Genomic DNA, 26,107 nt, shown 5'->3' with positions numbered 1-26,107 from the left:
TTTCATTAAATTCAATTTAGATAAGCTCTGCTGAGGATCTAACAACACTATTCCAGGTTCTATGCATCTCACAAGACATGTTTTATCTATTGATTATTTTTACTACATGGAAAAAATCAGAATTAATTCTATCTCCAGAAAACAATTGATAGATACAACTGATGGATAGTGGTCTTGACATGATAGTTTTGAGTAAGAATAGCAAAAGAACATATTCATGAATAAAGTCATCCTTTCACAACTGAAACAGTTCATTGAAAATTCTCAGATGGATAAAATGACCTATTAATTCACTCCAGATGTATCTTTTGAATATTTTTTCTTTTAAAAGTCTTTAATAGAAATGTAGAAAAAAAAATATGAGAAATATGACTAAAATAATTGAAAAGTGGTTTTACTCCTTAGTTTCTGTGGCCATACTTTTTCCCTTGAGTGTTTCAGCTTTTCCTTAAAAACATTAAATCAGACTACTGTAACAAAATTTAAAAGTTTGCATTTTAATTTATGTTATCACATTAAATTCTTAAACTGTTATGTTAATATAGGCTGAAGATTTCTTTAGTAAATAACTTTTTATAAAATATCAAAGTCCTGACACAAAATTGATACAAACTGACAAGGTTCCAGCTAAGCCAAATGTCATCCGGCACAGGTTTCAAACCCAGTGAACCAAAACGTTCACTTTAACCTAATTGTTAAAAAAAATATAAACAGATTGACACATTCAAGTTATGCCAATTCTATAATCTACTAACCTGATGCTGTGATTGATTTGTTTCTTGACAATTACTTGTGAGATATCAGTGGAAACCAAACTTAATTAGAACTCAAAAAAATGTACTTTTTATTAAAAAATAGAAATTTCAGAGGGTGGTTTCTGGAATTGTTTTAAAAGGGAAAAAAAAGTAGAGACATAGCCATAATTCAGTCAAGTTAAAACGAGTTAGTGTGTCTTCTTTTTCACATCAAAACCAAACTAAAACTCAAAATCAATTTCTTAATAATATCAAAGAAAATACAGGAATAATTTCTCTTCTGATACTCAGTTTGTCACTATGGTTAATTAAACATGTAACCTCCCTATTTGCAAGTTGATTTACACAGGTTACTCCAGGATTCCTTGGGCCAAAACACCTCAAAAACATTGTCATGAGGGGATTGGATGACCAAAACCAGACAAAGCTTGTCATGCTGAGCTGTTGACACGAAGGACTGGGATGCACACAGGACTGACAGAAAAGTTGGATATGTAAAGGCACAAAGTATGGATGCTCCACCATGAAGTCTACTTTCAATGCTTCTTCAGGATAGCTTATATAATCCTCTGGATTCACCAAAAGTTATCATTGCACATCAAGGCACGCTGCTGTTTTCCTTCCAGGAGGTAAAGCATAGGAATCTTCATATATTGGATGAAATTTTTACTTCAAGGTCATCCACCAGATGGACATGTGTGAATCTGAACTGTCTCCAGCAAGGGCTGCTTGTCCTCAAATAGTGAAAGGTGTCTGCAAAAGAAGAGATAATGCACTGTTTTCCATGCTCAGAGGTGAGAGAGGAACATGCTTAATTGGCTGCACTAGGAATGTAAGTGAAGAGTAACAGAGACTTCTGGTTGTAATGGATAGCTGAGCAATGAAACAGAGTGTCTACAAAGGTGGTGGGGGTTCCATCAGTGCTGGTTTTTAGGATAAACAGGTATTTATGAAGATTGGTTACCCATAATTAATTGTTCTTCCTTCTAATTTCTGTTTGCCCTCTGAGATGCAGGGCAGTTATCTTAGGAACTCCTCCAGCAGAACTCTCTTCCATATTCTGCATATGCCCAGCAAGGCTTAGGAGATGAGGGAAGGGAAAGCAACCTCATCTATATTTATGGTGAGCTTCAGACAAAACTGGAGTAATAACATCTCCCAGGAAATGTCAGAAAAATGGAAAATAGGATCAGTTTAATGATCTGGACTCTGAATGAAGCCCTCTCCCAGAGCAAATTAAAACACTGCACAACTGAGCCTGAATCAATAAGCACCAACTCAGGCAGTTACTAGAACCAATAAGGAAGAAATGTCTGGCTCAAACAAAACCAAGCTTCAGCTACCTCCATCCACTGCCATGGAATGTTTCACTAATTACCTGAAAGTAAAACTGGTTTATGTTCTGTCAGAAAAAAAGAAAAAATTGCAAGAGTTGGGAAAAGGATTCACTAAAACCCAGAGAGCTGGCAGCAGCACCGAAAATTGGCTTCTGCAAGACTTTCCTTTCCTTGAATTCTGATGCAGCCTAAATACTAATGGTAGTAAAATGATGGGCAGCATACAAACCTATTTAAAAAAAAAATCTTCTAGTCATCCCCAGAACTTTGTAACTGGAACCAATTTTGTCAGGCTATTTAACTAGAGGATAGGAGACATTGTGTAAAGCAGACATGTTCTGCTGGTAATTCCAATAGTAATTCTAATTAAGACTATGAAATCTGCCTTAGGGTTTTCGTTTCCTGACTCACAATTTATATGATGATAGTCTGACATACAAAATTAAAAGAAATGCTGAACTATCAGTTTTTGTCTACAAAAATCCTGTTTTTCTTTACTATATCTTCACAAGGCCTTTGTACACCTATAGAGGTATATTTTTACCATTTTCCTAGACACTATAAATCTCTGCTTACACAGGTATCCCTATTAAAAAAAATCAGCCTTCCAAGAAACATAAAAATTATGATTTACACACTTTTTTAAACATGATCCCTTTAGGAAAATGGCAAGCCACTCACATTTTTTTCCTTCAGAGCAGTATTTGGAGTCACCTCCATGCTCCTTGGTAAAGTGTACAAAGCCGATTTTGCTTCTCCTGAGCAAGGCAGACTGGTGTCAAGCCAAGTCCAGAGTGCTGCTGACACACAAGCTCTTTCTGAGCAGCTGTGGAGAGTCTGAAGGAGCCAAGATTGCTGCTTCTGCTGCTGCCAGGGTGGAGGAGAGTGTTGAGGCAGCAGTAACATCTGGGATAGGTGTCCATCCGCTCTGCACTGCCCACCTGTTTTCTCCCTTTGCCCAAAGAAATGTCCTGGTGACCAAAGTCTCCAGGGCTGGACAGTGAGGTCCTGGCCTTTTGCCTTCCATCAGATGTTCACTGCCTCTGCCTGTGCCTGGAGCTGACCCCAGACAAAGCAACCTGCAAACTCCTGGTTGCTTCACCAGCAGCACACACCTGTGTCAGCAGGAGTCACGCTTTCCGAGGTGCTTCTTTCCGCTGTGATCTCTTTCATGCTTCATAATTTTGATGATTCCCAATATCATGACCCAGGTAACTTCTTGAAGCTGTATTTATATTTTCCTATACAGAAACATGACACTAATTTTACAGAACTTAAGCCTTTCTTAAGCCCTGTGACCTCACCCTAGTCAGATGCACATTTTACAAAGCTGTTTGAAGGTAGAATAAGTGTCCATTTTAAAGACTTCTGCAGATGCTGTGCCCATGACTTGGGTACCTGCTGGATTCTCCTGAGCTTAGTAAGACCTGATCTATTATGCTATATTGTATTACAAGTGTTCATCAAAATACACTTGATTCTGTTTTAGACAAAACACAGCTGTGTTTTTATGCACAGGCAAGTTGCTTCCGCAGCCAACATTAAAAAGCATCCCTTGGGGTAATTGTCACAAATCAAGGAAAATGAAACAAGCAACTCTCCTCAACAACTAGAAAGCAAATTCATGTTGTTAGACCATGGTGTTTAGCTTTTGGCATCTTTACAGAGAAAACTTCTGGGCATTGAAAAAGGTATGGATACATGGTTTTATGTTCGATTTTTAAGCCTAAAACATATTACTTTAAAGCACTAAATAGTATACAAAGTATGAATAGGATTTTGGAAACTTAACTTCAAATTTACTTCTTTTGATTGCCTGCATTTTAAGGCTTTTTTAGATCTGAATTTTAAGAACTGGAATAGAGAACTAGGAGAAAAAAAATTAGCACAAACTCAAGAATGGAATGACAATGGCTCTCAAATGTATATGGGCAGATGTTTACTTCTTTCTAAATGTCAGTAGGAAGCAATAAACTTTGGTTTATTGGTGACACTTCTCCACTGTGGAAATCTGAATGTAGTGACAACTGTGACCTGAGGGTTACATTATTCCCAAGAATAGAGATAGAATGGGAGTTAATGGTTATAAATGCTTGACTTTTCCATACTAATAACTTTATAGAAGGTGAATCAAAGGTTAGTTATGAATTATGAACTTTTTTATTTGGCTTTTAAATTTTGTTTAAAGTTCACATCTGCCTTTAAAATGCAAAGTTCTACTCCAGGAACTTGTCAAAAGAAAAATAATAGGGTATGACTGATGTGACTGTTGCATCTGATTTTGTTTCACAAATAAATTAAAAGAGTCAGCCTTCAAAATAAACCTGTTTTCAGTCTTGTGTTTTATAAACAAAATATGACCAAGTCTGGAGGATATTTTTTGCAGCAAAGAAAACTGGTCAATCAGCTAAGGGCTGGGCTACCAAAAGATTTCTAAAAGTTGGGGCTACTCATATGCTTTAATAGAAATACACTTTAAATGGTTTCTCTTTATTGACACTGAGGTCCAGTTGATATCTCTGAACCTCAACTCCAGCTTTAACTTCACTACATAAAATAGCCTGAAAACCCTCCCAAAAGACCCCAGAAGAATTTATACAGTAAATTAACGGTTTTACAGTTTTAGTAAAACTCTTCTCTGAAGAAGTTGTATGTCCTAGTATTTTATTCTTGTGGAAGGATAAAATGCATAAAGATATATATCTATGTATGTATTTGTATAATCAGATGCTAATTTTTGTGCCTTGGTTATTCAGTGTAATCAAAAGTGGGACAGTAGCTAAAGAGTGCATTGTTTATTGTTTCTGAGATGCTAATTAAATGTTCATTTTAAAATATAAATGCATTTTACTGACATTATATTGATTATGTGTTTATTATACATACATAGTTGCATTAAATAAGAACAAAGAGCTTAGTAGTAATTAATACTTTAAATCAATTAAAACTGGATTTCTCCTTCCTGCAAAAAATGTACCAGTGTAAGTCAAGTACTTTTATTATTAGAACCATATAAAAATAACATACCCAACCAATGGAGTGAGGAAAAGGAAAGGCATCCTTGTATGTTTTTACAGCAATATCTTCTGTATTAAGCCACTGAGGAGTAAAGACATAGGCCTAGACTTAACAGGTAGGTTCCCATTCCTTTTAGACATTTTTCTTAATATTTTCTCCAGTGATTGGTATGGAATATTTTGGATCCAAGCAAATTTTTGGAGGTGAGTTATCATCTGGTAAAGACAACTGTGGATTCTAGTCACAGACAGAAGAACACTGCATGTAGTTTTTTGCTCTTTCTGAAATTCATAGGCTATTTTAGTTTTAGTGGATCTTTTCCTGCCAAAAATTGTTTAGTACTAGATTCAATAAAACTAGATCCAAGGAAATGTGTGAGGCACATACCTAAGAGATCATTTTGCAAGGATATGAAATTTATTTTCTTAAAGTGCAATGCAATATTTTTACTGCTTCTTTTTCTCCTCCTCACAGTTTTTCAACTAATTAGTGTATTTAACTATATGTTTATTTGTACTGAATTCATATCAGCTTTTCCATCTCAACTTTCTTTTGCATGAAAATTTTGACTCAGTCTAGATAAGAAGAACAGTGGTTTAAAATGCCAATACCTGTTTGTTTACAACAATCTTAACAGCAATCATGAGTGTTGTCAGTGTGGTAACTTTTCTTCACTCATGGAAAAGCTGGAGCCTTAAGACCTGACAGAAAAGTCACAATATAGTTGTGATTTTAGAGGTTTTTTTCCCGTAATGCTCAGGGGAGTCTTATATGAACTATATGCTTTACAATAGATATGTAGCAAAAAAGCAAAGCTTGAACTACAAAACTGTCAATATCCAAAGGAAACCAATAGACAACTGTCCCATCCAAATCACTAATGTGATTTTCAGGTTGATTTCCCCTAAAACTGATTTTGTTTCTATAGCCACTTTTCCTGCTAACTTTTCTGTTAAGGCTAATATCCTTAGGTCTAACCTTTCAGACTATTCTGTTCAAAAGACATTATTTTGAGAAAGAAAACAGAAGGGTGAGTGGTGAAGACCAGCAGCATTTCAGATGGAGAGCTGCATTGACTTCATCAAAACCAGGGCTGCACTCCAGACATCCTGGAAAAGGAGAGATGTCTGGCAACATGACATGATTCAAAAGCAAAACATCTCACCACATGAAGGAGTTCACACGCAAACACAGGGATCAGCAACACTAGGAAAATCTATAGGCTTCTGCCCATTTTAACAATATTCTTAGAGTGCTTCCAAAAAGTGCGTGGTATCTAGTATTCCTAAAAATGTTTAACAGTGTTCTTTCTCAAATCCCTTGCACACACAGAGACTAGTAGATTTGCACAGTAATCAAACATGTCAACAAAATTATAAAGAATGCACATTAGAAAAAAATCCAAAACTAAATCTTTCAGGGATCCTTACTAGCTAATTTTTGCTTGAAATATTTGTAACATCTTAAATGAGTTACAACAGATGTAGAAACCAGCTCAATCCAAATAAAAGTTTCTCAGATCTATATAAACTGAATTGTGCTCTCCCATGATGTGTTTGTTGGATGTAATGGAGCAGACCATACATTAGTTTAATTAAAATCTAGATCTGCAGAAGTCGATGACTTTGCCGCCAGCTGATGTGCAGCTGCTGTGATGCTTCAATGTAAGTAGCAAAAAGGTAGAAAAAAACCCCGTCAAACTGCAGACTGTAAAATAGGCAACCAAAAGCTCGCTGCCTCCAACAGCACATCTGGGCAGCTGCGTTGGTCACTGCTGCCGCCAGCTGTAGCTCACTGACTGCTAATTCGGAAACCAATGGGTAAGGACCCTCAAGCAAATCTGTTTCTTTCACAAGGTGTATGTGCGGATGAGAATATTCACATGAACCCGCATCCGTGTGCTGAAGGAAGTTTTGTATTCTGCCCCGTTCAGAAAGCACTGGCTTTCCAGGAGCTCCCGTTTGGGCTCCGTGTAGCTCTGCCTGCGGCTGCCCGGCTGCAGGGATGCTCTCCTGCCGCGGCGGAGATCTCAAACACCGAGTCGTGATTTGGCAGTGGAAAGCTGCTAGACATCCTAGTCATTTTTTTTTGCTTTGCTTTAGTTTTTTTAATAGGAAGGCGTGACAATGTCTGCCTCCTTTTGTCCGAGCTACGGACTGATTAATGGAAACCTGTGAAGGAGGTGAGAGCACTGAGCACAGGCGGTGCTGAGTGCGGAGCAACTCCTGCTGCCGGCTACCTGTTGAGGTGGGTTCACGCAGGCGCGTCATTATTTCTCTCTTTCCTAGCGAGTTCATTTAAGCCCAGCCGGACCTGCCGAGCGCCGCCTAGCCCTGCTGAGAGCTGCTGAACCTCCGCCGGAGCGGAGGCACCGAGAGAAGTTTTCTGGGAGGGGACTGGGATTCCGGCTGCCCCCTGGGGGAGCACCTGCCAGCTGGAGGGAGGGAACAAAAGGCGGTGGGGGGAAATAAAGAGGGCGAGAAAACCCCACCTCCCCTTTCACCGAAGGGACGCTCCCGGGGAGCTCAGTCTGCCGAAGCAGCGGCTCCGCGGCTGGGCTGGGCTCGGCGGGGCGGGCACGGGCGCGGCCGGAACGCCTCCCCGGCGGCGGGGGCGCAGCGGGGGCACAGCGGGGCTCGGGGCTCCGCGGCCGAGGCGGGCGGAGCGCTGCTGCGGGGGGCGGCGGGGCTGCCAAGCCCGCTCCGCTCCCGCCGGCGCAAGCTGCGCCCAGCGCGGCGGCACCTCTGCCCTCCTCTCCCCTCCCCGGCGCCCCCCGGCGCTGGTGGGGCTGCCGCCCCGGGCTCGCCGCGGTTCGCGGTGCCGGGAAGCGGCGGCTCCGCGTTCCGCCCGCGGAAACTTTGCCCGGCGCGCAGGGGGAAGGATGGAGCCCGGGGAACCCGCGGCGGAGCCCGTCAACCTGTCCCGAGCCACGGCAGAGACGCTCCGCGGGGAGTTCAACCTCTCCGGGCTGCCGGAGGCTGAGGGGAAACCCCTCTTCGGCATCGGCATCGAGAACTTCATCACCTTGATCGTCTTCGGTTTGATCTTCGCCCTGGGCGTGTTGGGCAACACCCTGGTGATCACGGTGCTGGCGAGGAGCAAGCCGGGCAAGCGCCGAAGCACCACCAACATCTTCATCCTCAACCTGAGCATCGCCGACCTGGCCTACCTGCTCTTCTGCATCCCCTTCCAGTCCACGGTCTACGTGCTCCCCACCTGGGTGCTGGGCGCCTTCATCTGCAAGTTCATCCACTACTTCTTCACCATCTCCATGCTGGTGAGCATCTTCACGCTCTCGGCCATGTCTGTGGACCGCTACGTGGCCATCGTGCACTCCCGGCGCTCCTCAGCCTTGCGCGTTCCCCGCAACGCAATGCTGGGTGTGGGGCTCATCTGGGCACTCTCCTTCGCCATGGCCTCGCCTGTGGCTCACCACCAGCGCATCTTCCACCGTGAGACCACCAACCAGACCTTCTGCTGGGAGCTCTGGCCCAACCCACGCCACAAGAAGGTCTACGTGGTTTGCACATTCGTCTTCGGATATCTGCTCCCGCTGCTGCTCATCTCCTTCTGCTATGCCAAGGTGGGGCAAATGTAAAAGAGTGGGGGGGACACAGTGGTGGAAAAGGTGTCCATGAGCTGTAGGGCCATTTCTGGGTATGTGGAGGGACTTGGCACTGTTGGGAGAAAAAGGAGCAGGGGTGAGTTTGTTGCACAAGGGGAGAGGGCAGGTGTTTAAGCTCAGGGGTGTCTGAGGGGGAACAATGTATGTGCCGTGGCACAGAGAGGTCAGAGCAGGGATTGCGTGGGGTGAGTGGGGGGATGTTGTGGCAATTACTGGGGTCTCTCTGTCAGATTTCCTTGTGGCAGAATGCTAAGTAGCCCCAGTGCTCTGCTACTAGCTCTGTCACCATAATTCTTTTCATTCCTTGCAATGCTGTACAAGGAGTTTGAGTCAATAAAGTACAACAAAGCAACAAGATGTTCAGGCTTCAGATTAAACACTGTGGCTCTTTAAAATGTGAAGTGTACTTAAAAATGTCACAAGGACCTGTTTAGTCTGATCCTGGTTAACATGTTAAGAGTAAAATGTGCGTCGTGCTGCCTCATCCCTGTTGTGTCATGTCTTGCCCCAGCTGAAGCTGATGAGAGATTTACCTCTGACTTCAGCAAAGGCAGGTCATCCTGGGGAGCAGGGCATGAGGACCAAGGCAGGAAAAAGCAATGAGTAAGTGTGCCTGAATATGGGTATTGAGGCACTTTTCTGCTTAAGCAAAGTGTCACATTTTTCTGTGAGTAACAACTGCAGCCTTCACCGTATGATCCTCTTCTCGCTGCTGAACAGGATCTGGAGCACCAGTTGCTACCTGCTGAGTTAGGCATGGATCCTCCTCTTTCTGTGCCAGCAGCCTTCAGTTGCAGGATTTCTCCTTAAATGGTGATTTACATTTGAGAGAATAGGACTGCTCTTGCAAATAAGAACTGCATAAATGTTGAGAAGTCAGTTTTTCAACTGGCAAGTTCAGTAGATGTACCTGAAGTATTTAATTTGAACAAGTAATTTTATGTTCTGCTCAGTTTTATACATATATTACACCAGGTAATTGTGATGTGCAAATTGATGTGCAAATTATAATGTCATCCAGTTCTGATAAAACCAAGGCATGCAGAACACAAAGGACAACACTTCCAAATGGCTGTTCATGGCAAATGAAGAAGAAACTTGTTTTCATACATAAACTGAATCCTGCTTTCCCTGAATGAATACACTGGTATTTCATCTACTGTGGTGAATATGACTGAGCTGTAGCGACAGATCTTCAGTTGGAAGAAAGTATTACACATTGCAGAGAGAGTGTTACAGAATGTGTGCAGAGGGAGCTTTCAGCTACTAATTCTTTCCTTTTTCAAAGACAAAGCATCTTCCGTTTCAGCATAAAGTACTGGCCTCCAAAGTCTAATTATATGAGAGAAGATTAAAAAGCAGTCTTTCAAAATTAGCATAGTCCTGCACAGTATAGGCAGGAAAAAAGCAAATATGCTTAACCAAAATACATGCATAGTGAATAAAACACACTGTGTAATTACAAAGCACCTCTACAGAAGTAAATCTCTCAGTATTAGTATGAATATGTAGTTAAAAAAAAAAAGCAACAAAAACCACCCAAGCCAAAGAAAGCAACTCCCTGTGAAAAACATGCCCAAGAACAAGTTCGTGAAATCAAGGCCACTTGAAGTTACAATAAAATCGTGTGCCTAAAGGCAGGATCTCACCCTGGCTTTGTGATATGTTTTGAGCCTGTATGTTTTATCCTGCTTGCCATGGTGTCAGGCTGGAGGATCTGACCTGAAGGAACGAATTTTAGAAGATACCTAAGGGGTAGCTGGTGTTCCCATCAGTGTCAATGAAATTGAAAAATGCCATGACTTGTACAAAGTTGTTGAAGGTATTTGTACCCTGCAAGTAAAGAGTCATTCCTACCCTCATTAGGAGCCACTGACAAATCTTCAACAGCAATATTTTGGGACATGGGGCAGGGTGAGGGAGAAATGAAGGGCGATAGTAGTTGAAAGTCAGAGCTGAAGTTTTAGATTGCTCAAAGCCATTGCTTTTCTGGTGTATCTTAAGCATATTGTTCACTGCAAGCTTTTATTTATTTCACTAAAATATTGTACAAGAAGTATTTTGGCTTCTGAATGCACAGAGGATTGGAGGATTGCTGTTGTGTAAAAGCCTCAGAAATACTATAAATATAGAATCAGGGAATGGTTTGGATGGGAAAGGACCTTAAAGATCATCTAGTTCCAGCCTCCCTGCCATGGACAGGGACACCTCCCACTAGACCAGGCTGCACAGGACCCCCTGGCCTTGAACAGTTTCAGGGATGGGGCTTCTCTGGGCAACCTGTTCTAGCACTTCACAAACCTCATAGTAAAGAATTTCTTCCAAATATCTAATCTAAACCTACCCTCCTTCAGCTTAAAACTGTGACCCCTTGTCCTATCATTCACTTGTACAGGGTCCAGCACTCTCACAGACCCTCTTTATGTATGGAAGAGTGGTCTAAGGTCTCCCCAGAGTTTCCTCTTCTCAGGCTGAGCAACCCCAACTCTCTCAGCCTGTCTTCACAGGAGACATTAATCTCTGCATTAGTTTCTTATAGAGTTCACTGGTTTTCATGAACTGCAGATCAGGGAAATAATGCAATCTTCTTATACAGTAAATTAAGACAAAAGAGACTCATTTCTCTATTTGAATATATTGCCTTTTCCAGACTCCTTTAAGGCAGTTCTTTCATAAACAAATTGCAATTGAACTTTCAGTTTCTAAAGTCTCATTTTTTAAGCACTCTAATAGGGAGCCGAGTTCTTTCCCTCTCTCTCACTTGCTTTTATATCATATTAGCAGAGATTTGTATTTTCCTCATGGATAACAATGCTGTTATAATGTATATAGAAGTGCTGAAGTAACACCAGGTATTTGAAAGCAGGGCCCTCCCAAAATATCTCAGGTGCTATGGTCTTCAGGCAGAGATTTATGAGGTCATGCCCTCTAAGGAGAAGAGGTCTCTCTTCTAACTCAGCTGTTAAACACCAGACAAGCCATAAGGGAAGAGGTCTTACGTAGCATCAACCTATGGAGAAGACACATCTTTTTGGGAACACGGTCAAGAAGTCACAAATCCATAGGAGGCCAGCTCTTGTTGCCTCACTTTCAAGAACTACTCTTAAAAGGAGCTTGCTACTTCAGAGGGAGGAGCAGTGATTATGTAGTGATCAGCTGAGTCACAGCACAGCATACTTACAGACACCTTGAGTTCTGACTTGGTTATTGCTTATCATTCTACTTGCTGTACTTTTTCTGAATACTGACTTTTTGTATGTGTTTTGTAACACTGCTATAACATTTGCTCACTAATGTGTTCTTAAAGGGTAAAGTGATAAATGATTCCCAGTCAGCTTCTAGCAGTTGATCTGCCAGCATTTTGCAATGTTACAACTAATTTTGGGTACCTCAGTTTTTCAAGGATTCAGTCCTTGAAAGTCAGGCCTCTGTCAATCAAAGGTTTAGGTTGGACACCTTTAATTATTAGCAAACATTTCCTTTTATAGATGTGTAATGTTAAAAGCTTTCTTTAAAACAAATATGTCTTGCCTTAAGAATGTTTCCATTCTTATCTATCATTCTGAACATTCTGAATTCATGTCATGTATGATTTACAGTCTTGGTTAAAACTAAGCCATAAAAAGCAAGAGCCTCAACATAAAATATAACGTTATCTGGCTTTGGATATTATATCCTAAATTTTTCTGAGCAGCAAGGGGAAAACTTTATTAAACTGCACAGACAGGGAAAAATAAAAGGTATGACACATTAGTCACATGCTCTTAATTGAAAGAGGATGAAGGATCTCTTGTGACAATAGAAGTAGCAGCATTACTTTAAAACATGGATTGCAGGCAATGGCACTTGAATTTAAATCAGGTTCATACTACAAAGATGGTTCAGAATGTAATGCTTACATTATCTGTTAAATAAGCAGTTCATTACTTACCTTCTGCAGGCTTTCCTTCTGTGTGATTTTCAATGGTTGGTCACGAGGGTGTAGTCAGTGCAATGCCAGACAGCAAACATGGTTTTTAATAGTGTAGACTTCAAACTTTCACAATGTTTGGTACACTTATGTGAATAGGCACAGATGGTTTAAGTTATTTTCTTCACTTCCATTTTGGACAAATCTCTTTCTCAACTTGATTTGGTCAAAGTCCTCAGTCATCTGGCTCTCAAGCCATCTTGAATGTAGTTTATGGAACAATTGGAGGAAAAGAATAGCAAAAATAATTTTTTAAAAGAATGATTAAAAAAAATTCAAAATAGGGGGCAAAATTAAGAAAAAAGAAAAAAAGAAAAAAGGATCGTCTGTAGGCAAAACAAAGGGCCTCCCAAATGTCTTGAGTGGGAGTTGTGCTCATATAGTCTGGACCAGACCACTATTTCTTATACTTCCATGATTCCACAAGTCTCCTTACACTCTCTTACACAATTGCTGAGGAGAGAGGAGAGGAGAGGAGAGGAGAGGAGAGGAGAGGAGAGGAGAGGAGAGGAGAGGAGAGGAGAGGAGAGGAGAGGAGAGGAGAGGAGAGGAGAGGAATTTGAACAGGGTAGTGGGGAGAGTGTTTTCAGTTTGCCTTGTAGTGTTTGTCCATAAACATGGCTCTTTTTAGTACTCGATGGCATTCTGTGTAGGTCTTTGAGAGCTGTTCCACTGCTGTTGGAAAGCAATTGCATTTTTTCTATTTCTATTGCTACTAGTTTGCACACCGTCTGGTACAATACTACATAGAGCCAACATGTTTTCACTGCAAATACTTATTTTATGAAATGTGAATGTAATCTGAAAGAGGGGAAGCTGAGAAGGTTCATTTGAAGGTTATAATCTAAATTGACAACAAAACCCTCCACCACCACCTCCCATCCCCCTCAAATATCCAACCTGACTGTTTTGCCAATTGCATCTTTCTTTGAACTGGAGAGAGATGCAATGCAAAAAACTTGTGCTAAAAATTGCAGAACAGAAGGAAAAGATGTTTGAAATTCCAGCATCTAAGATTTTGAAGTTCTGATTTCTGGGAGGAGTTTATTTGACTTTGGTTTTGGGCTGTGAGGGAGAATCCCAGAACAGAGCAGTCACTGGGTGGCATGTGATGGGATTCGCAAAGGTCCAGTAGAGACAGCCCATCATGGTAAGTTATGTGAAGGGAGCATGAAAGATGAAGCAGCAGTGATGGGAAGTGAACTTAATTGGATTCTTCCCATGCCCTTTTTTTGGTTTTATGTTTTTCACTGATGGACTCAGCAATTCAGCTGGTTTGTACAGGGTGATGACAGGTGAATAAAAAGTCTGAGCCAGACACTCATCTCCCTGGTCTTCTGCTGGGGTTCTGTCCTTTCCTTTGGGTCTGATTCATACTGAAGAAGAAAGAAATGAAGACAAGATGGGACTTTCTCAGGAAAAGCTCATTTCTTTTTCTCCTGCTTTCTCTGAGCTCAGGTTAGCCCCAGAAGTGGCCTGGATAGTGTTTGCAAATAGGAAGTGCACACAGGGTGAGTCACGTTAGTGCACAGAGAAGCGCAAATGAACTGCACTTACAATATTAAGTGGTTACAAGAAATTTCTCATTTGTATTGTTGTTTGTGGTTCTCTGGTAGCTAAGAGTAGATGCCTAAAAATGGAATCTGCTGAGGAGCTAGGGTTATTCACAAATACCATCTTACTTCTTTTCATTCAATATATATGTCTCTAAGACTCAAAGGGCAGAGTGGGATCAAGTCTCTGGATCATCTTGAGTTATGTCTGTCCTGGTAGTGGTTAGTTGTGCATCCCAAAGAAAACAGAGAAAATGTCCCCAGATGATAGAAAAGAATCTGAATTTGGACCCTTTTCCCCTCCTCCAGATCTCCATGCATCCATTATCCAAAACTTTATATGTAAATCATTATGTTAAAGTTTGGGCCCTGCTCTTGGATAATGAGCCTTTTTGTGACATATTTTTAAAATTTACTAGTGGAAGATGCCTGGTAAGTATCATCACATTGTTGATAAAGGTCATGCCTCACGTGTCATGCCTCGTGTGTCATGCCTCATTTTATTATAAATTATTTTTGAAAGCCTAAGCTTCTTTCAAAGATCAAATAGCACCAACATTCTGATTATAATAATCAAGCATCCATCTGAAGAAAGCAAATTATGCAGGTGACTCAGAAAAGCTCTGACTCAAAACATACACTTTTTTTATGGTTACACACAGTAAAGGTCATTCTAAACCAGCAGTCTGACTTTTTATGGAAGAAGGGAGATTGCTAAATCTATGTGCAGGATAGGTTTACATCTGTTTCCTTGTTAATTTGTGATATGTAATTGATATGAAATACATCTGAATTTTTATATAAGAATTCAGTTGTGGTCTGCTTCATATTGATTGGTTTACACAGATGCAGAAATGTAATTCCCTTGGTTTTCCTACTCTGCACGGTTGAAATGTGTAAGTTGCTTCAGTGACACTTGTGAGCAAATCATGCAGTACTGGAGAACATGAGAGTACTCTAAGGCTTAGGCATTTGAATTTTGTTTGAATGGAAATTGGTGAAATGTGATAAAGAGATGCAAATTAATCTTTTCAGGTTCTTAATCATCTGCATAAGAAGTTGAGAAACATGTCAAAGAAGTCAGAAGCATCCAAGAAAAAGGTATGTTACATTCATTAACTACTAATACTCATTTGTTTGCATTTCAGTTTTATGGCTTAGCTAATTTGGTATTAGATTGCTTGTTGCTAAAGATGTAACAGAGAGAAGAAATTGAAATTAAGTGTTTAATGAAGTATTCAGTGTCCCTCTGAATTTAGTAGTTTGGAATCTTTTCTAATCCAAGTTTTCCATCACATTGCATGAAGCCATTACCTGAGATCCTCATATTTGGAAGTTTGGAACATCTGAAGTTTAGGCACAGGTAGACTACCTGTCTTTTTTTTTGTCTTTTTTTTTTTTTTCTTTTTTTTTTCCTTTCTTTTTTTTTTTTTTTCTTTTTCTCACAGGCATTTCCCCCCAGCTTGTAAATCATGAGGTTTTAATTTTTTTCTAACTAGCTGATTTTGCAGTGTTTCAGTAAAGAATTCCTAGGTTATATGATGAACCTTTAAAATGAAATTTATCGTGCTTTCCAATACGAGTCTAATTAGAGACTTTTAATTATTCTCCAATTATTCTGTTGATTTTCCACACATTTTCTTCTCTTACATTCAAGACATAGATTAAATAAATCTTTATAAATCTATATTTAATCTATATAGAGTAAGTAAATCATAGGCAAATAAAATAATGAAAGGTCTTTAAAGAAGAATATAAATTTTGTGATTTAGAACAATATTTGAAAGATGTGTTTATATAGAGAATTTGTCAGTTAATATAATGTGGTTGTGATTTTTGAGCAGATTTGACCACATTAATCATTTGACTAACTTCTCTCTTTATGGATGTGGAGGAAAAACCCTTTAGGCTATAGCTTTTCATTTGATCTGATCACAGTTTTCATATGGCCATGCAGACTGTCTGCAACGTAAATGAGATATACATGCACTCAACAAGGAATAAGTACTCTATTATTTATGCATTCTCTATTTTTTTTTAAATGTCCTACTCAATAGATTTTGATTCCTAGAATTAAAAGCACTATGGCTCTGATTCTGTAAAACACTTTACATATATACTTTTGCATTAGGTAGGTCAGCCTGAATTATTGCTGAGCATTAATCAGTTCAAGAAGCATAAATGAAGTTCAATAAGCTAGCAAAAAATCTACATATTTTCTGTGCTGAAATATTTATCACACTGAGGCCACTGGGTTAGTTTTGGCTGTGAAGAAGAAGTTCAGTTATCTGACAAAATATGTTATAAACTGTTAATATAGTAAATATAATGGCCCACAATATAATATGCTTTTGAATTATTATTAGACTTTTACTGGGAGACAGATTTAGTTGAAAAAGGTACTTGACAGAGGAATAGTTATTAATTAGTTAGGCCACTGCAAAGCACTAACTGCTGTTTCTGAAGTAAGTGAAAGCTAAAGAAGACTTTGACAGTCAAATTCCTCTGTGCCTTGACAGAATTCCTTCAGTATCTGAAGGGTCTGTACCAACTGATTCTGCAGCTGTCAGAATGGATCTAATGAAATTGATGGCTCATCCTCTCACAAATAGTGAAAGTGGAGGGTGGAAGCAGCACTGAGTATACTTTTTGTTCAATTTTTTAATTTAGTGTTTAGTGGTGAACTTTTAATTTCCAGATTGGTTTTGATAATGTGCAACGACCAGAAATTTCAAGTCCTTGCTCTTTTTTTTTTTTTTTCACTAATTGTATCCCAGAAAGTTGTTGTATGACTCTCCTTGTGGAAATTCTGTGTATAAAGGAGAGACTTTCAAAAAATCCCCTGCACCTTCAGTAGGAACTTGAGAAAGTTATGGCCACCAGCTGCCTTCATGTATAATGGATTGCTCTTGAAATTTTCATCAGAAATTCGTGTGCACTGTGCTAAAATATAGATCATTAGATCTGGATGAGATTTCCCAAAGACCCCTGTTGTTATGATTTGACAGCAGGCTTAAGTCCTTCAGAAAAGGCTAAGCTTTTGTGTAGGGAGTTAGGAGCATCATTCTTTACCTTTGAGGAAAGTTGTGTGTTTGCTCTTTAGCGTGACATTTTCCAAGGCTGGGGTTCTCCTTTGCAGTAGTTCACTATGAAAATAAAGCCCATATAGGTAATGGGGTAAAATCAGTAACAAATTTTCCAGTGTGTTCCCTCTCAGCATACTTTTTTGTGGTTTTTTTTCCCCCCAAATAGTAGTTTTGAAGCAGTTTAAAGCTGATTTTTTGAGTGCTCATCAGACATATGTGTTTTCCCTTCCTTTTCTCAGACAGCACAAACTGTGTTGGTGGTGGTGGTGGTTTTTGGCATCTCCTGGCTGCCTCATCACGTGATCCATCTCTGGGCTGAATTTGGAGTTTTCCCACTGACTCAAGCCTCCTTTCTCTTCAGGGTAACTGCACACTGCCTGGCTTACAGCAATTCTTCTGTGAACCCAATCATATATGCATTTCTATCTGAAAATTTTAGGAAAGCCTACAAACAGGTCTTCAAATGCCAGATTGGTAATGAGTCACCTCTGAAAGATGCTAAGGAAAATAAAAGTCGGATAGATACACCACCCTCTACTAATTGTACCCACGTGTGAATGTCGAGAAGCCCTGTATGTTTGCTCTTCCTTTGTGTGAACTAAACACCAAGAAGAAAAAGCACAATGAGCTTTATCCTGGGTTTATCTTGATAAAGCTAGTTGGTATTTAATGTACTGAAGTTGCATTTGTAGCCAAAGTTTACGAAACTCATGTGAAAGAAACCTGAGCTGATCCTTTGCATCTTAGCTTTGTCAAGTAAAGCTCTTGGACCTTTCATGGATATTTGAGGGATAAAAATGTTGAGATTATATGTCTGTATTCTCATTTACTGAGCATAAAAATGTACAAGAAGATGATGTGGACAGGTAACTTTCTGACATCTTACTCCATGAAAGTGAAAAATGGATAAATTTTCTGTCCTACAGATAATAAATACTGGACTACTACAATTTCACATAGGAAAGCTTTGTTCTCACTTCATATTGTGTTGACAATGCCTTTTTTCTTTTCAAAGTAAAGATGGGCTCTGCTTTGGAGCTGGAATAAGTTGTGCACAACTTGAAGCAATTGCTTCAGAGAGGAATGTTAATTCTATCTCTTTATCTGGTTTTAATGTATCTTACTGAGCAAGGATGGACTGGTTTTCCACTTCATCTGGCTGCCTTACTGTATACACAGAACTTTTGTGTGCACTATATAAGGGGTTTTTTACAGCCTGTATGTAGTTGTACCAAAATAAGGATTTGTCTCTGAGGGAAGCTTTTTTCATGTGCTGCATGTGCATGTGTATGTATGTTTTCTTAACTTCATAGACTTTGAGATGGAGATACAGTTTTAAGTGTGCTGTGTATACACATGTTTTAAAAGATTGTGTTCCATAAAGCAGCTCTAGACAATGTTGAGGGATTTAAAGCATTCTCTTAAAAGTTGTAGATGGAGCATGGTATCATGTAGTTTAAAATTGGAAATATACAGAAGGTTGCATTTAAATTAGTGCAAAGTACATAAGGTAAATCGTGCAATTCTGCAAATTCTTAAATAAAATTAGTAGCTTCCACAATTTTATAAATTTACTTAAAATGTCTTTAGGTGGTAAACCACTAAAGAAATAATGGAAGAACACTTACTCTTTTGAAAACATTCTTTTAGCTGGAATAAGACATGATTTTACCTTTTTTATTAATGACCCATAGGCTCTTAGAGTAAATCAAATTAAAGGAACCTCTGGACATCCTCTCAAGGCAGGGATACCCTCAGAGTTGTATTACTTCCTTGTCTAGGCAAGTTCTGAAAAATTTCTGAGGATGGAAATTCAACAATATTTTTGGAGCAACCTGTGCTAGTGCCTGACACCCTCAGTAAAATATTTTTTCTTATCCACAGCTGGGATTCCCCTTGATGTGTCTTGTGCCCATTGCTTTCTGCCCTTTTGCTGCATACTGAAGTTTTTTATCTACCTGTAATTTAAGATGGCCATTGAATTTCCCCTCAGCCTTCTCTTCTGAGACAATGTGCTGCTCTCAGTCTCTCCTCAGCTCCCTGGCTGGGTCAGTGGCTTTTCCCTGCCCTTCCCCCAGCATAGCCATCCCTCTCATGAACTGAGGTGTTCAAAACTGAAGAGTGTATTCCAGATGTTGCCTCACAAGCACTGAGCAGAGTAATTGCTTCCCTTGACCCATTGGCTGGTTCTTGCTGATACAGCCCAGTATTATCTTAATTTATGGCTGCAAGTGTATGCTGATGACTTATATTTAATTTCTTCTTTGCAAGCACTCGAGTCCTTTTCTGCAGAATTCCATTGGGTCCCAGTCCAAGTTTCAGGGCTTGGCTTTTGGCTTTCTTGATCTTCATGCATTTGATAGCTGTTACTTCCATATTTCCAGCTTACCAAGGGCCCTTTAAAAGGTCTGCCTGCTCTTCAGAATATGCAGCACTCCCCTCAGTTTGATATCATGTAAAATTGCTGAGAGGGTCCTGCAATCTTCTCCTGGTTTTTGAAGATGCTAATTGGTGTTGGCCAGATGCTCTTTCAGATTCCTTTTTCTCCTGAGATTTACTTTAAAAAAGATAATAATTCAGAGTGGTGGAACATCAACTGTGGAGGGTGAGCTCACATAAAAATATCTATGTTTATATGTCAGTACTGTCTGCTTGGAATCAGTAAAATAATATCAAAGACATGCTGTTGCATGCATGGTGTTTGTGTCCATTCTTTCATATGAAGAGGCCATTTGATGATATTGCTAAGAATACAAAATATAAATATATACATATGTATATTTTGTACATCATTTGGAAAATAAGGGTTTATATATGCAGGAAACTACTTCCTAGGTTGGAATTGAGGTTCAGAAACACCCTAGAAAGAAGTTCCTTTGAGTTTTCCGATCCTCATCACCTCAAACATTCAAATTATTAAAGCATTGTCAGACTTCAGCTAAATCTACAACAGTTTAGGAAATTCTACAATTTTGAAAATTATATTTTTTATTTTAAAAACCTGCTATTATATGATTTTTAATAAAAATTTCCATGTAAATATATAACTGTAAAAATTATTATAATAACAAGCTGAGTATATTATTTCATCTAGCGAAGAATTTTTTTCCTTAATTTACATAATTTTAAACCTAGCTGCTTGATAGTAATGGAGCTACATCTGTCTGAAAGTTTTAGGATAAGGGAGTGGAAGTGTGGGGACTGCAGTAACAACTAGTTAGAAAGGTCCCACCTTATTCCTGGTGAATATCAGTAAAACTTCCACCTGGCTTTTCAGGGAAACCTTAAGAAGCAGCTGACACTCCAAGACTCACTTTCCTGCCTGCAACATGCTTTTGTTGGCCCATGTCTCTAGTGTGATTTGTCATACTCAGCTGTGACACAAATGTTGTGAATATAAAAGCAGTGTTAATGCATGCTGTGAACTGTGTTCAACCCCTGAGCAGCTTGGTCAGGAAGGTGTCCTGCCACAGAAATGGCTGATTTGGGTAGAAAATCAGGGAATGGATGCTAAGATCCCCTACAACTTAGTATTTGCTTCCAAGTTCTGAGCTTGTTGGCAGGGATTGTTTTTTTCTGGTGGAAAGCAAAGCAAAAGTTTTGCCTCATTGACTGGCTTAGTATGCTTTTTTACATATTTTTCTAACCAGAAAGGTTGATTTCAGTGTACATGAAATAAAGGCAAGAGAAAAAATAAAAGGTTACCATGGCTAGGCCTGAGGAAATAATCACACTAAATTTCCCCCTGTTGTGCAAATTTGAAAATATTATGCTGTACAAACCAAAATAGGCAACAGGAATGTTTACTCAGATTTCTCTCAGACGCTGAAGCAGGTTTCTAACCAAGTTTGCATTGTATACATTACATTTTCAGCTTTGCACCATTTTTGCCTTAAAAAGATACAGAAATCTCATTAAAAGAGGTAAAGAAGTTATTCTACCAGGATTCTTAGTGCCATGGTTGCCCTGCCTGATTGTGAGTAGGGTGTTTGAGGTATAATACAAAAGATTACAGCAGTGCTTTTCTTCCACTAATAAAGACTAAAATACATTGCCAAGATACATGTGGACCCAGCTGCACACTGTGCACTGCTATACATAAATCAGATTTAGGATCCATAGCTAAAAAAAGCCAATTAAACGGCACTTGGCCATCATACTGTTGAATATATGCAAACACACAGAAAAATGAAGGAACTTGCTTAACTTTATGCTCAGCCATGCTACTTCACAGGTAATTGTATAATCCACTTAACTGATTTTGAAGAAAGGAATCTTATTAGTTGCAAGTGAAGCTGACGCTTAATTGCCTCTTCTGAGTCATTCAACTCCACTGTTCTCTGTCACAAGTATGTACCAAACATGATATGTAGTAATGTAAACATCTATAATTGCCTAAAATTCTTGTATCAAAAATGAAGAATTTCTTAACAATTTTCATATCTCTAAGGTTGGTAACAAAATACAGTGCTGTAATAGATTACAAAAATATACCCAAACTGACTGAAATCATATATAAAAAACATTATGACTGTATGAGGAGAAAACTTAAATTTTGTAGTTGAGTGTTCGCATCTGCAATCCTAATATTCTTTCAATATATTATATTATGTAATTAGTTGGATCTATGATCATTTAAAAATTCTTCAGAATTATTTTTTCTGAATTTAAATATTGAAAAAAAGTGTATTTTTAAAACCATTTAATCTTTGGCAAGATAGGGCATTTAAACAACGTGGTTTAAGTTACAGTCCTTTAGGCTTTGTATTGCCTTTTCCTTTGTATGCATCTCTTTCTTCAAGTCTTAACTTTATTATTTTCATAATTGATTATACCTTCATTTTCAAAAAATAATGTCACTATCTCCAAGAGATTAACATTAAGCTTTATATATTTAATGTTGCAGTGAAATAAATTTTGCTTTAAATTTTCCATTGTAGGGAAGGATAGGGATATCTTTATAGAATAATTTTGTAAATACATTATTTTAAACAATGTTATCTTTTATGGTTGCTTCACAGTGTGATGTGACACATTGAACCTAATGATTTTTGTGGTATTTTGAGAAAAGAGGACAGGAGAGAAAAGGACAGCTTGTAGCTTACAGAGCTTGTGTTGCTGTTTTGTATTCAGTACATGGACAAATGTCAAAGACCAAAAAAGTAAAAATCTGTGTTTGTTTCAATGCATAATGCATGTAAATTAGTTCTGAGATATCCTGTACTTAGCATGAATTTTCAAGGGATGATTCCAATAGGTCAGTACCATCTCTTCTTGGCTCTGTCATATGAGATGCAAACTGCTTTTCATACAAAATGTTTACATAATACTTAAAACCAAGGAGCATCTTTGGGAAAACTTCCAGAAAGAGTAGTGTAAACAAAGCTGAAGAGTTTGATGGCTAGATGTCACTAGGCATTGAAAATTTAACTGATATAAAAAATACTTTGATTTTCAAGTGCTTGCAGGACATGCAGGAGGCATGGTCCTCCATTCAGGCTGGTAAGTCATCTATTGAAATTTATGGAATTCTTTGATATTTCTTATTCTAGTGTAATTTAAACCTCTGTAACTTATGTATAGTTTAAGAGACACACAAATAGAGCTAGAGTCATATACTTGAATATGAGAAAAAACCTGTGAGTTCTTCAGTGATGTGAAGTCCAAACCTATTTTATTAAAGCCTGTGGCTCCACTTTTGGAAGAAGGCAGTCAAATCAGTGCATATTTTGTGTATATTTGCTTTAACATTGATCAAGGGCTATTTCAATACAATAAAAATAACTGGTTGAGCATGAAACCAAAATACAATCAGTTTTACTCCTAATGAAAACCTTTAAATTTAAAGTAAGTGCTACAGCATGGATTTAAAATTATGAGCACTTTAAACTATCAATTTTACTGTGCAGTATCAAGACTCCTTTGTGTGTGGTATTTGTAGATACATTGGGGCACCTTGGCCAGATACATTTACTGGATGAAGGCTGAGGTCTCATTTTATAGAAGTATTTCCTTAAGGGCAACATTCTCCTCTTGGAAAACTTTGTACAGTTTCCATTGCATGGTCATTCCATTCCTCCATAAACATCTAACCACATCTAAAATTTGCTGAGAGAAATAAAACCTCTCCTCTAGTAATATATCATCTGAGCTACACAGATGTTTCTAGCAATACCTGTCAAGAATTTATGAACTTGTTGAAGTTTAATACTAAGATTTTGAAAGAAAATACGAAATTATTGCTAATGTCTTGTAGTTGTGACATTTACAGTAGAAGTGATGGTGTGACAGTTCCTTTAAATGGAAATTCACAATGTAGCACAGGTAAAATGGCAGTTTTAATATAGCAAAAATGAAAACTTGTACATTTAGGAATCAAGAACATGAGGCAAACTTTAAAAATTTATTATTGTACTGGAAAATGATGACTGAATTTGCCAGTTAACTAAACATGACCTTCAACTCTGTGGAACTGCAATGACCTGCATAGCCCCTGGAATGCTGAATGCAGAGGATCTTGGTGCTGGAGTTGAGCTACAGGAAGTACCACTGCAAGGGGCAGGACTTTCACAAAGACATTTCCTAGAACTTCTTTAAAAAGCCCAAATACCCTAGCTGAAATCTGTAAGCAGTTCAGCCAACTCCCCTCTAACTGGACACAGGAGAGCAAATATAAGGAAAGGCTCGTTGGTGAAGATAAGGACAGGGAGAGATCACTCACAAGTTACTGTCATGGGCAGAATAATTCAACTTGGGGAAATTAGTTTAATTCATTAACAATCAAATCAGAATAGGATAAAGAGAAATAAACCCAAATTTCAAAAACACCTTCCCCTCACCCTTGCATTCTTCCTGGGCTCACCTTAAATCCTGTTTTGTTTATCTCTGCACCCTGACCAGCACAGGGGCACAGGGAATGGGGGCTGCAGTCAGTTCATCCCACATTGCCTCTGCTAATCTTTCCTCCTCAGGAGGAGGACTCCTCACACTCTACCCTTACTGCAGTGTAGAGTCCCTCTCACAGTGAGAGTCCTCCATGAACCTCTCTGACATGAGTCCTTCCCATGGGCTGGAGTTCTTCACAAACTGCTCCAGGGTGGGTCCCTTCCATGGGGTGCAGTCCCTCAGGAACAGGCTGCTCCAGAGTGGGTCCCCCATGGGGTCACAAGTCCTGCCAGCCAACCTGCTCCACTGTGAGCTCCTCTCTCTGCAGGGCCACAGGTCCTGCCAGGAGCCTGCCAGGAGCCTGCTCCAGGCTTCCCATGGGTTCACAGCCTCCTTCAGGCATCCACCTGCTCCAGCTTGGGGTATTCCATGGGCTGCAGGTGGATCTCTGCTCCACCATGGACCTTCATGGGCTGCAGAGGCACAGCTGCCTCACCATGGTCTGCACCACAGCCTGCAGGAGAATCTCTGCTCCAGCAGCTGGAGCACCTCCTCCCCCTCCTTCTTCACTGACCTTGGTGTCTACAGGGCTGTTTCTCTCATGTGTCCTCACTTCCTTCTCCCAGTGCAGTTTCCATACCCCATCCCACCCCCCTTGGCTATGTTATCCCAGAGGCACTACCACCATCACTGTCGCTCTCGGCCTTGGCCAACAGCGAGACTGCCATGGAGCTGGCTGGCACTGGCTCTGTCACACAGCTCCTGGCACCTTGTCACAGCAGCCACCCCTGCAGCCCCCCTGCTACCAAAGCCATGTCACAAAAACCCAGTGCAGAGGGCAATTGTTAAGAAGTGCCCATATGACATCTCATAGCTCTGTATCCAGGCACAGAAACACCTGGTGCTCTGCATCTCCAAAACTGTGGATGGGTTCTCAAGGTTACATACAGTGAAATTAAGATGTAACAGTTAATTCAGAGGAAGCCTTTACCTTAGCCATGGGTACAAATAACCCTAGAATGCTAAATGAGCAAGTGTAATATATTCCTCTTGCTTCAAATCACATCTGGGTATGTCTTGAAAGATTTTATGTATTTAAATCTCAAAATATGGACTGGGTGACAACACTGCTGTGAGGAAGAAAGTGCATCTTATATAACACATATGTAGACCTGATGATCACAGTGGCCCCTTCTGGCCTTTGTCTGCACTCTTATTTCTGTGATTAATAGTATGATTACTATGCAGATATGAAAAAAACCCATGACAAAACTCAGGCATTATTCTGTCAATTAGTGATCATCTGAAGATGTATAAAGAATGACTCTCCAAGTGGTCTACATCCTGGAAAGGTCTTTTGATGATTAAGAAATCTGATTCAAAACTCTCACGTATGGATTGCCGTTGGTTGGTAGAGGGAGAAGGCAAACGATGCTGTATGTTCTTCTCATCTTGCTTAATTACTTTTTGCCATAATAACTCTAAATGTAATCACTCTCCATTACTCCTGCATAGCAATTTATTGTTTCCATGGGAACTCTGAGCTGATGGTTGCTGGTCCATTACAAATTTTACCTGCATTTCCCTCCATAAATTTTTGTCTAAGATTTTTACCAAGCTGTTGTGAAACTACTGGAAATCTTTACAAGCTAGAACTTCTGACAGTAAAATTTTCAATTCCACCTTGCTGAAATGAAATATTATAAAAGCTAATACTTTATTGAACAAACATAATCTGCCATGGTGTTTCTGACAGAGCAGTCAACATTTTTTGGTAGATTTGTGCAGGTTGTGTGATAGATAAAGCTGATTATCTATGGGTGTCCTATGCGAATTCTAGGAATAATAGCTACAAAATTGCTCCTGTCATGAATTCTG

At 39.4% G+C, this 26,107-nt stretch overlaps 1 protein-coding gene across 1 annotated transcript; it reads left to right on the top strand.

Annotated features, from left to right (window-relative positions):
- Nucleotides 1-7,830: 7,830 nt before the first annotated feature.
- Nucleotides 7,831-18,235, top strand: GALR1 (galanin receptor 1). The gene is made up of 3 exons (XM_085052406.1): nucleotides 7,831-8,693; nucleotides 15,294-15,359; nucleotides 17,584-18,235. Exons 1-3 carry the CDS (start codon nucleotides 7,992-7,994, stop codon nucleotides 17,899-17,901), a joined length of 1,086 nt encoding a protein of 361 aa, XP_084908532.1. The 5' UTR covers nucleotides 7,831-7,991; the 3' UTR covers nucleotides 17,902-18,235.
- Nucleotides 18,236-26,107: the final 7,872 nt, after the last annotated feature.

Source organism: Lichenostomus cassidix, chromosome 2 (genome assembly GCF_008360975.1).
Source record: "Lichenostomus cassidix isolate B80296 chromosome 2, HeHo_3.0, whole genome shotgun sequence".
NCBI classification, from domain to species: domain Eukaryota; kingdom Metazoa; phylum Chordata; class Aves; order Passeriformes; family Meliphagidae; genus Lichenostomus; species Lichenostomus cassidix.
This window is presented reverse-complemented; position numbering and strand designations above follow the sequence as displayed.

Coding starts and splice junctions, on each gene's coding strand:
- GALR1 (XM_085052406.1), top strand. CDS start 7,992: ATGGAGCCCGGGGAACCCGCGGCGGAGCCCGTCAACCTGTCCCGAGCC. Junction 8,694..15,293: donor TCTCCTTCTGCTATGCCAAG/GTGGGGCAAATG, acceptor TAATCTTTTCAG/GTTCTTAATCATCTGCATAA. Junction 15,360..17,583: donor CAGAAGCATCCAAGAAAAAG/GTATGTTACATT, acceptor TCCTTTTCTCAG/ACAGCACAAACTGTGTTGGT.